The sequence below is a fragment of the Xenopus tropicalis genome, chromosome 7, assembly GCF_000004195.4.
Source record: "Xenopus tropicalis strain Nigerian chromosome 7, UCB_Xtro_10.0, whole genome shotgun sequence".
Classification (NCBI taxonomy): domain Eukaryota; kingdom Metazoa; phylum Chordata; class Amphibia; order Anura; family Pipidae; genus Xenopus; species Xenopus tropicalis.
Window position 1 is genome coordinate 75,115,842 of NC_030683.2, and position 12,131 is coordinate 75,127,972.

At 34.9% G+C, this 12,131-nt stretch overlaps 1 protein-coding gene across 3 annotated transcripts in view; it reads right to left on the reverse strand.

The window, feature by feature from the left end:
• The window catches only part of robo3 (roundabout guidance receptor 3), a 226,531-nt gene that overhangs the window by 34,533 nt on the left and 179,867 nt on the right, over positions 1 to 12,131 (reverse strand). For 2 of the 3 annotated variants that reach the window (XM_002937521.4, XM_012966982.3), the window contains exons 3-9: positions 10,774 to 10,931; positions 9,105 to 9,225; positions 8,866 to 9,004; positions 8,625 to 8,752; positions 7,474 to 7,485; positions 3,877 to 4,001; positions 852 to 1,023 (exon numbers count right to left, since the gene is read on the reverse strand). In XM_002937521.4, the coding sequence (XP_002937567.3) occupies positions 852 to 1,023; positions 3,877 to 4,001; positions 7,474 to 7,485; positions 8,625 to 8,752; positions 8,866 to 9,004; positions 9,105 to 9,225; positions 10,774 to 10,931 (855 nt within the window). The remainder of the gene's footprint in view (positions 1 to 851; positions 1,024 to 3,876; positions 4,002 to 7,473; positions 7,486 to 8,624; positions 8,753 to 8,865; positions 9,005 to 9,104; positions 9,226 to 10,773; positions 10,932 to 12,131) is intronic. The other variant, XM_012966981.2, reaches the window with a different exon arrangement.

Sequence of the window (12,131 nt, forward strand, 5' to 3'; positions counted from 1 at the left end):
GTCATAAAATATGCAACAGTTTCAAAATCTGGTGTTTGGATCTGTCATGGGCCCTTAAAGTGAATTAAACTCTCATGCAAAAAGTGTATGTTTGGATTTAGAATGATACAGCACTGACTAGTGAAAAATGCACTCTGCCCCCACAACAAGTCAAGGTCTTTATAGGGTACATAACTATAAGCAGTGCCTCCAGCATACTGCAGCCTTGTTGTAACACCCAGCCCAGTGTTAGTCAAGAAATGTACTACCCACCCAAATGCAAGTGCCAGCATTCAAACACTGGGGAGACTAGCATTACAATCATAGAAAAAAATACTTTTTGCTATTAATGTGTATTTTATATAAGATCAAACAAAGGGGTAATAAAGGGGGTAAATGTTACAGGTGACAAAAAGCAAAATGTATTTTGCAAGCTAAAAAAGCACAATGATCATCTGTTTGACTTTGTATTCCATTTTCCAAACAACACAACAGTCTGTTAAGTGTAAGAATAAATATATTTTTAGCATTTTATGTGGGTTGTGGTAAAAATGCCTGACAACATACAATAGTTGTCATGACAATAAGTGAGACATAGATGCTCCTATAATTATAGCTTATTAAACTGTGTCCTTATTTTAATACTACTGAACCAACTAAAGGAAAGTGTAAATTATCCCAAAAGATTTAAATTAATAAAAATGAAAAAGTATATTTCATAAAAATAAAGGATCTCTGAGTCAAAAAAACATTTCAACTAAAATTCTTAAAATATTATATACAGTATCACAGATACTACATTGATTTAATTTCATCAGGAGGAATATATGTAACAAAAATTGTGCCTTATTGTGTCACATTTATGTTCTTACCATCTTCCACTTCAAGTAGAGCCTTAGCTAAGATACTTCCAGCCACACTAATGGCTTGACACATGTAGTACCCTGAGTCTCCTGTCTGAACATCGATTATGGTCAGTTCTCCACTCGGAGAGACAGAAAATCGTCCCACTGTTTGGGGAGGCTGGCTTGGGAAAAGAAGGATCTGTTGGGATAAAGCATATACATTTAATGATGCATTTTCAATTAAAAACCAGCATTGTTATCTGTTGATATCTGTACAACAAACTACTAAATAAGTGGCCATATTATCAATGATAAAAAGGACATCTGCGTTTTGGGATAAAACTACGCTTGTGTGTGCCCTAAACACAATTCCCACTGATTTAATTGAGAACCATCTGACAGTAAATCTTGGTGTTATACTGTCTGTATTGTTCCTAAAAAGAATGGAGACATAAAGCTCTTAATTCAGAGTGAGATAGCAGATTCTAGTCATTCAAAATCCACAATCCTTTATCACTATGTGTTCTTTATTGAACTTTTAACTAAATATAAAAAATATATAAATAAATATATAATAACCATTTTTTTAAGGTTTTATAATTCTATACTTATGCTGGGTACTGTGGTTTACACACACTGAGCTGGTATCATCCCTAGTTATGCGCATACACACATACATAAAAAGGCTGAGGTTGCTTATCAGACAGAAAATACTGTGTACAAACATCACGTTAAAAAAAAAAAGTGTGCTGCTCAAATGAGCTTCATTAAACGAGCAGACCCAACACTGATTTATTAATTCATCAGGTCACACAACTATTTGTACTCCATTGTTGGATACACAAGGATTGGTTTACTTAAGAGTGCTAGAGTTAGACCGGCTGTTTACTTAAGTGTATCTCATTGTAAAGGTGCATACCAGACTTGATTAAAAGCACATGCTGAGCATGCTTTTTTACCCATGGCTTTTTATATGTAGACTCATTTAATGGTAAGGTAAATAATCTGGATTCAAACAAGGGCTTTATGAAATGAACTTTTCATTTTCATAAAACCAAATCTCAGACTACACTTTAGTGATTAGGTTAATTAGCAAAATATTATATGCACAAAGAAAATGACAGGAGTTGTTTTCTGAAGTTGCGTATATGACCTTTATTAAATAAAAGGAACACCTAAGGTCACATCCCTTCTATAAACATAGGCCCAAGAATCATAGCTGCTTCTTGGGTGGTTAATCTCTGATGTGACCTAGAAACAACCTCTGGCTTTTTGGTCACTAAACTAAGCATTGATAGTGATTCAGTTGGGAGTATTTTTCTTAGAAATTGAATATATATAAACATTCCTTTCTAATGCTAAGAGAGTTTAATGTGTGACCTTCAACTGATACAATACAGGCATTCCCCATCTGCAGAGTGTGCTTGCTTCTGATGAGCCCACCTTCTCATTACTTCCACACAATAAAACAGCTAGAATGCTTTTTTTTTCAGCACAATACTTCCATTTATGAAAAAACTCTCAGTGAAATGTTTTCTGGGTTATATATTTTTATATATGTGTTTCCACATTGGTTATGTACTTAGTGAATGCAGAAATGCACATTATCTATATTAAGGTTGCTACATCTAGTCAGAAATGAAAAGATATTTGAAATAAATCTAATTTTACATTAAAAGGTGGCCCCTTCAAAGAACCATTTAGAACTTGAGTTTTACAAGGGACACAGGAAGTAGGACATTCAGCCTGCTACAAAACCACATAGAACACAATATTTTTAATACTGGAGCACTTGTGTATAAAAAGATCTGTATAAATAAAGGATAATAATAATGTTGATGTAGGCTGGGGTTTGACAACCATCAGGACACCAGATACTTCTCAGCAACCCAAAAAATGCCAAAGACCATCAGGAGTAATAGGAGATATAGTTAATCAACACTGAATGTGATCCACCCTGCTTCTGACATGTGACACCTTTACAGTTACTGATCTTCTAGCAAGTTAAAATGGTAAATCACTAAAGCATTATAAAGAACAAAGCTAAGATTTAATCATTTAGGATAATAAATCAAATGATTCTCGTTTTCAAAGCAAACACGTATGTCAGGGTAAAGGTTTCCTCAGGTGCTCTGACCTGCCATTTTAATCAGCTAACCTGTACTCCCCCAGTGCTCATTAATCAAATTGCCAGAAAAGCTATTTACTGAAGATGTCTATTGATCGTCACCTCCTGAATACAGGCGACACTAAATGGAAAGCTTGATATGTTTAGGGAAGCAAAATTTTCATTTTACTGATTCCGATCTCAATGAAACCCTTGTTTGCCTATTAATAATAAGCAAATGTTAATTTGGAATCTTAATAAGATTGCAGTTTATTATTCAATGACATTCACTAATGCATTAAAACTGAAGATAACTTCCTTCCTGCTGTGAAGCACATATTTGAAATCATGGTAGATTTTTTTTTTTCTAAATATTTTAAACATGCCCACATTTGTATAAACAGGACATTAAGGGGCAGATTTACTCTCAAACTCAAATTTATGTCATTTTATTTTTTTAAACCACGAACAATCTCATTTCCACGAATGTCAGACATTTATTAAAAAATCCAAAGTGAAAAAGCACGTGCAGGAAAAAGTTTCAGAAAAGTTGGGAAAACCGTGACCTTTTCAGACTGTTACACAAAAAGCATTGTCAAAAATTTGAAGAGCTTGAAAAAGTTTTATGCAAAGAACAATTTTCCAGGGAAGGGACATCTGCTACTGATTTCTATATAACCTCGACAGGTTTTAGGTGGAGTTTTTGGATTTGGAATTGTTGCTGAAGAACCGCATAATAATTCTCACAAAAGTTGAGATTTTTTTTCCGCAACTTTTTCTGGGTTTGCAAATTTTTTGGTATCAAAGACCCTGGCCCGAAAAAGTTGTGAGTTAGTAAATGCCTCCTTAGATGTCTTTAAATCATAAAGCAAACTTGTCGCTAATTAATGCAGTTATGTTTGTTTTTCTTTCTTCTAACTTTTCGATTAAATCAACCACAATTACCTGACTTCCTTCTTTCTGCCAAAATACAGCTGGTGGTGGATTCCCTTTGGTTTCACACTGGAATGTAACAGTACGTCCTTGAACTACTATTTGGTCTCGTGGTCGGGTGACCAGTTGTGGAGGAACTGGAAATTATTGATTCATGGAAAACAAAGATTAAAATTAGGCAGAATGCATAGGAAACAAGCAAATGACTAAAGTACCATCTGTTTTTATAAATTTAAATATAACAGAAAAGCAGGTGCTCTGTAGGAAGGGGTGTCTCTGGTAGACACGCTACTCAAAAGTAAAAACATTAGTTGAGAAATATAGGCTTGAAATACACAATACTATCAGAGATAGGCAAAAACAAAAATAGAGATGGATAATTTTAGGGGAAAATAAGGTGTGACATAATAGTTATCAAGAAAAAGATAGCTGAAGGTCAGCATTATAGGTAGACAGCTCAAAAAGTTATATAATGAGGAAAAGAGATGATAGAAGAAAATAAATGATGGAATGATATTATGCATGAAGAGAGAAATCTGAATGGTGGTAAGAAAGGGAAGAAATACTATTGCTGTTTCATGTCTTATGACAAGCTGCAATGCTATAAAAAACACTATATATAAGGTCTTTAAAGTATTTCTGTGAAAGCAGATACTAATTGACTGATTCAGATCTGCTACTTCTAATGCTGATGATAGCAGATTCCTCTTTAATGAACATATGGATTAATCCATACATGGATTGATGAATGCTCAAATAAGCCAACTGGAAAGGGAAATGTTTAATTGTTATTGAATTTCATAGTGTTGGGTTAGACATGCAGCAAGTCATTAACTTATACCATAATTGCTTTTTTAAGCATAACAGAAAACTAGCTTTAAAATTATGTGCAGCTTAATTTAAAGAATATTTTAAAGACGACTGTGTAAAAACCAGCAAACATGTTAGAAAGGCACCCATACATTTGCAGTCTGATATTTAAGTGTATATATTTTCCTACTAATAGAGGGGAAGCTTTTGACTAAATACTGGATGTGAGTTGTATTAATGGAAGTGACAACAAGTATTCTACACTGTTGGACTCTGGGTATATACACATGTATCATTTATTAAACAAGGGCTTTTAGCAGAGTTTTTTTATTGTTAAATTTCCATGCTACATTTTAGAGAGTCAGTACCTTGAAATAAGTAGTAGGTCTGAGGTTGATCAAATAGACAAGAAAAAGCAAGCCATAAAGAAAATGAAACAGAATGGACCTGTCCACAGACATATGTCTATCTTTAATAACTGAACTTTATTTAAGTGTTTACCTTAATTAGACAATAAAGCATAAACTTAAAGCTTGCTGTGTTCAATGAGGAGCCATTCTTAGCATATATGCATTCATAACTGAATGAAGACTATCAAATTCCTTGACTCAGCTAAAACAACAAATATGGCAGGTATCTTTCTCATGTAAAAAAGGCAAACACTTAAAAAAAAAGAAATGTTTATGCAGCCAGAATGCTGCTCCTTCATGCTTTATGGTCTATTTAAGGCAAAATCAACAGAAATAAAAATCTACTTTTGACTTCCGTTCCTATTTCTTTAAGCTGAAACATAAACTCCAGTAGGCTGTATTTTTTTTCTGTATCCCTGTACTGCACAGGTTACTCTCTTCTTTTTGGCTATATAATAAAAACTTATGGACTTTTGTAAGTTATTTATTGCTATGAACCATGCTCTTTGTAACACACAAGCATCTTGCTTCAAAGAGCATTAAAGGAGCCATAATGTGTAAGTATAACAAGTCAGATTGCCAGATTAAGGATACTCAGGTATCAGTAAATTTGTTTGAGGGTATAACCCTTTCGGCTTTTCACCACTTCAGACAAAACAGCTGAGAAGATGTGAATGTGACCCAAGACATAAGATTGGGGCAGCATTTATTCCTGCACAGAAGCAGCTGATAAGAAATGCTGGTTGCATAAAGGCAGGAAATTGACTTGCATTAGCTGTCTGGTTTAAGTATGACAAAATAAACCGTGGGTGAATATGATCTTAGAACCGAAGCACAGCTGTTAGAAATTCCCACTGAGATAAACGTATTAACAATTTAACCCTTTCACTGCCTAGACATCCTTTTTTTTTTTTTTACCTTTCATTACTATTGTTACTTAGCATCATAGAGTTGCACCAGAGTGGTACATATATCTGCAACAGTACTGCTAATAACATCTGCTTTTATTGAACATTTAGATTGGAACTATTCTTTTCAATTAAATTGAGTAACAAGTAAGAAAAAGTATAAGAAAGTTAAATCTATTGTAGGAGACAATTCTCAGATACACTTATGTCTATTCCTGAGACTAATGCTTCCTATCTGTATATAGTTTGGAAATAGGTGCATGTCTGGGTTCTAGTTTTGTTACAGCAAAGTGGTTGCCAAATACAGATTTTAGGAGGTACCATTGAGGAACAGCTCTAGATCACATATAAGCCCATGATAAATTAAGTTCAGCTCTAGTTAGAACCTCAGATAAGGCAGCAGAGTTTGGGCTTCAGTCTTTGAAAAAAATCTGAAGCGTATAAGGATTGTCTCCCAATGACGATTGAGAAGGAAATAAAGAACACTGGTGCAATTCCCACTGAAACTGTATAAATTATATTGTTAATCAGGAGGTAATTTCAATGGCAAACAAAAAATAAAATGGAATTTTAGGCTGTGTGCATTATTTGCATACATAAAGGTACAATTTAGTAGTACTAGAACCAATATAAGCTAGAATTATTAATCCCTTTTAAATTCTACATTGATTTTTCATGAAGTTTAAAGAGGCTGCATTTTTCCCAATTTGTCTGCCTGATCCGTATGAACATATGCAGATCTCTTAGATCAATACAATCTGGCAAAAAGCATGCATGCCCAACTTGAGCAAACATACAACAATATTGGCATCAATTATGCCAGCCTTAGACTAGTATTTAGGTGACATTCATGCTTAGAAAAATCAAGGACAGCCTATTACCAGCTCTGGAGAACTTCACTGTACAAAAATCTAGGGAGAAGGGGGGGGGGGGGCTACTTCTAACAGCAATGAAGCAGACTGAGCACAGCAACATCTCAAGCATCAAACCCACAAATAGGCTCTACCCATGTCACCAGCATAGGTAGGAGGGAACTTGCATAGAGCCTGAAGGAACTTGATGACTTTCAAAAAAATGACAAAGCTTAGTATAATTTTAAAGAGGATTCAGAAAATCCTGCATGAATGTAGGTGCCTCTCACAGCCAGTTAATATCATTATATATGTAGATATAAAATCTCACTTCACTTCATGGTCACATGTACAGAGTAGGGAATTCATAGTACCATAAAAAACGTTTGACCATAATTATTCTTGAAAATAAATCTATCTTGTTTTCTTAAAAGTAAATCGATGAAATGTAATATAAATTTCCTTTAAGGTTACTAACCAACTGAACAAGTCAACTGGCTTGGTTTTTTGCCTTATACACACATTTTCAGGGGAATGGCACTTTTAAAAGAACATGCACCAGACAATGCTTCCTGAAGCCTGCATCCATAACAGCCAGCATGCATGTAATGAGATGAAATGGATACTTACAAAATGGGCCAACTGGAACAACGAGAAAAATAAAAATAAAACAGAAAAAGCATGAAATGAGTCTGACTGAATGAACATTGCTGTTAATGCATTTAATGACAATATGAGAGCAAACAAAAAACTATTAAATTAATATATGTTTATGGTTCAAGTTACATCTGCTTAAACTCTATGACAAAAATCGTGATGCCAGTTAGATGAGAAATGAATGAATGCCTCCTTCTCTGGTAGCTATTACATTCATTTTTTCCTAAACAGTCACATGCAATGTAGCTCCCAAACATACAGTATATAATTGTGTATATAGAGAAAGGCATGTCCTCTGAATTGCTGTTCCCTTACACTTAACTGACAATTTATCCTTTTATCCAACAAACAAAGCACATTCTGAATCTATAACATTTCTTATAATGTAATCAATGTAATCAATACAATATTTATGTAAACCACTGTTCATACATTAATAAGAAAAGAGGATGAATAATTAGCAATTGCAAAATGCTACACCCCACTCCTGATATAAACTCCACAGTGCACCCTTCATTCTGCATTGCTGGTTAGCAAACCAGGCTTTGCAAATAAATGTAAAAATCAAAAATCACTGAAATGCTTAAAAAAAATGATTTGCAATGGTCAACAAAAATGTAGTAGCAAAACCCTTTAGACACATGAGCCTGACACCTCTACAACTCTGTCATACTATAAAATCCCCCTCAACTCTAAAAGTACATTAGAATGACATCAATGATTTCTTCATATATACTGGCAAGGAGTGACTTAGTGGTAAAGCTTTATAGTACTGATTCCTCTGTCACCTAATCTTCCTATGCCCCAGGCACAAATCTTATATTTAAAGCTCTATGGGAAAGGGACTTGCCGAGCCTGAAAAATTCCCTGCATATAATTAGTAGACTTACGTGCAGTATGAGAAAACGGATAAATGGATAAAACATTGACATTTACACCTTTTTACCATCCTCGTTCACAAAAAGTCTGTGACAGATTTAAAATATAAACAATGCTGATTTTGCAATTGTGTAATAATACATTTTCTTGTAAAAATATCCTCATAGATGAATATTTAGGCAACATTGTTATACTTCTAATCAATCATGATGTATAAATAAGAACTAGATAAATAAGAATCTTACCATGAACGCCAAGAGATCCTGAAGCCTCTGATTTTCCAACACTATTTTCAGTGATACAAGTGTAAGTTCCTTCATCCTCAGCACTCACCCGAGAGATCCGCAATGTATTATCATTAAGGATTTCATACCTTATAATACAGAATTTAGATTAGCTTTTACAGCAACACAAGCATGTTGCATAGTGCTGACATTTGATGGAAGAGACTATATGCTAAATATCTGCTTCCCCTTGTTGACTTACCGGCCCCGTGGTAGTTCTCCTTCTTCCTTACGCCAGCGAGCAGTAGGTACAGGATCACCCTGAACTTCACAGTTAAAATCCACCATATCATCTGCTAGAACAACTTGGTTTATGGGCCTTCTAATAAATGTGGGGCGTTCTGTCAATGGTACAAAGAGAAATTAAAGCAATTTACAAAAGCTACTACTAGAAATCCTAGGTATAATTATTTTGACATTGATGTTTTGACTTATACATACCAAAGACCACAAGCTGAGCAGGTTCGCTATCTCGTTCTCCCACCATGTTTGTAGCCACACAGATGTACATGCCTGCATCGCTCTTTCTCGTATTGGAAATCATTAGTTTCCCACCTCGAATCTAACATATGGTACAAGAAATGAGTTAAGAAACATTTCTGAAACAGATTTAGAAACATCTCAGTATCAACAAGTTGCAAATACAATAGCCATTACTAAAAACATACAGTCCTTGGATTTAAAATAAGGAAAAACAGCAAATGGTTTACACTTTGGTCATTCCTTATATTTAGGATAAGTATCTAGTTTGTACCTGTAATTATCTGTATACCCCTTTTGCATTGTTTTTCTTATGTAAAGGACTAGAGTGACACATGGAGCTACAATAAATGTATTCCTTCCAATTCATAAGTGACAAATTGTGCTTCAGTTATAATTATGAACTGTACAGGTACATGTGAAGCGTTCTTGAATTTTTTCACAGCAACTTCTCCCTGGGAAAAATGCTCAGACAAGTCTTTGATAAACATCATAAAGTTAGGCATCCGTATTTAAATTAATAACTGTCTGTGTTTATCACAATAATCAGAGCAGTTGTCTATTGTCAATTGTACTATTCTCAAAACGGCCAGAATTTCAAAAGCCTAACAGCCTGATACTGTGAAATTATAAGTTATAATTGCAAAAAAAAAAATAATAATATTTTAGTGTGGGGCCCACCTACAGCATGCATATAAATTCAACATAAATAACTGGTGTTGAAGAAAAGCTCAATATGAAATGAGGACACCCATAGAAGCGAGTGCTACTTTTACACTCATATGAGTACTTTTATACCTTACAGGTTAATTATCTCAAGGTAGCACATGTGGTAGGAGCATAAAAGAGTGGTAACACCAGGAAAAGATAATGGCTTAACAGCATTTTCATATATATTCATAGTCTGTACTTTGGAAAATTTGTATTTATTTATAAAAAACATTATATTTTTATTTGATGATCTCTGTTAATTACTTGGTATGGCACAATGGACTTCCATGATGCAGGGATTAATCTTGCAACTAGAATGTGATAACTAGAATGTGGTATTCATTCTCTATTGGTAATGTATTAAAGGGGGCCTGTCACCCTAAGAAATAACTCCAAATTATTTTCTATATTGTTAGTTGAGCAAAATAAACTTTACTTACTCTATATAAATAAAATAAATGTTGTTTCCTTCCGTCTTGGAATTACTCAATCAAAGCAAGTAGGCAGGCACCATTTTGTGGACACTGTTATGAAAGCAAGCTTTGTATCATGCCAAAATCTTGTTTATGTGACTGACTGGGGGACCAGATGCCCAGGCCCATGCACTGGCTACACAGTTAGATGAGGAGGAGGGAGGGGAGAAGTGAGATGTGCAGTGACATCTAGGTAGTGCTGAATGGAAAGCTAAAGTTATTGTCTGCCCCGCCTCTATGCGTAAGGCATAAAGGCGGGGCAAGCAATATATGATTGACAGCTGGGATTTTTAAATGCCTTTATAATGGGTATGGATGTGTTAATATAAAAATGAATTTGGGCTTCATGTTTAATTTGAAAAGGACTTTTACTGTACAGCTTTTTATATCTGGGTAACAGGTCCACTTTAAGGTTAAATAATTTTAGCTCTCTGCAGCCTACTTACTGTGATGCGTTCATCTTTATCACTTATGCGCATGTTATCCTTTTTCCAGGAAATAGTGGGTTCAGGATGACCTCTGGGTGGAATGCATTCCATGACTGCTGGTTCTCCTGCTGCTACTACCACATCATTGGGTGCCTGACGAAAATCATCTCTTAATACTGAAAGAGACAAGTTCAATAAATTATTATGGAGTTATCATTTACTGTTTTGCTTACAGGTCACCTTCATACTTTCTATTTGCTTGATACATTTGATGTGTCAACTAACTATGAATCCATGCCCATTTCATGAGCAGCTCATTTCTATTCTAGATAAGACAGATTATTTTAATTTAAGAGTTTGACAGCTTTGGAAAACAGAAAATTTGAAGGCAGCAAGGAACCATCAAATGTAGCTATTCTCTTGTCTGCTGAACATTCAATCATCGGCCTAGTTTTACAGCCAAGATAGTGTTATATCGCTAATGGGCATGTTGAATTCACATGGTAGCTGGGACTTTATAAGAAAGAAAAATATTCTAGCCTGGAACAATGGTGGAAGCTTTATCTATGCATAACAGACCCCATTTAAAAGAAGAGAGCTCAAAAGGGGTTTTGAAAGTTGTTGGAATAGTTGTTAAGGGATATAGAATATCTTCAAAGATGAAATTATTTCAAAGGCAATACCTTAAAATGTTTTGGGATAAGTACACCACTTGAACAGTGGTGTAATGACTCTGCACCGGGCCCCCCTGCAAAAAATCAGAGTAACGCACCCACCCAGCCCCCATCCCACCTCCCCCCTCTCCCTGCACTCTGACGTGTCTGCCGCCCTGATGTGTCCACTAGACCCATGAGCAGAGATTTAAATGCAACATTAGAGGAAGCAGAGCCTGCATTCTGAGTCCCCCCATGACAACAGGGTTTGATTCTTCTATTGTTACAAAACTGCACTTGAAGCATTTAGGCTTAGTAGGAAATGCTCCTGGTAAGAAGGAGACAGATATATGTGTGTATCCTAATTTAGCATGGTGGATTAAGAAGAAACATATCAGTGTTAAACAGCTAAGTCAATAGAAGAGAGAGATTATTATATAGTGACATGTTGTTTGTTTATATAAAGGAGTATAATAATGTAATTACTATTTTGAGAGCAATTATGCCATCTTACTAAAACAGACATTCATTCAAACTGATGGATCACTGTCAGGTAGTAATCTGAGCCACATAGTCTGACAGGATTTTACACAATAATCTTTAAATACACAACTAGTGAGATTGTATTCCACTAGATCATTCATCAAACAATATAAGATAAGTCGTAAGATAAGTATAAGTCATAAGAATATCTAAAGCCATGAAGATGAAAAATGATCCCTA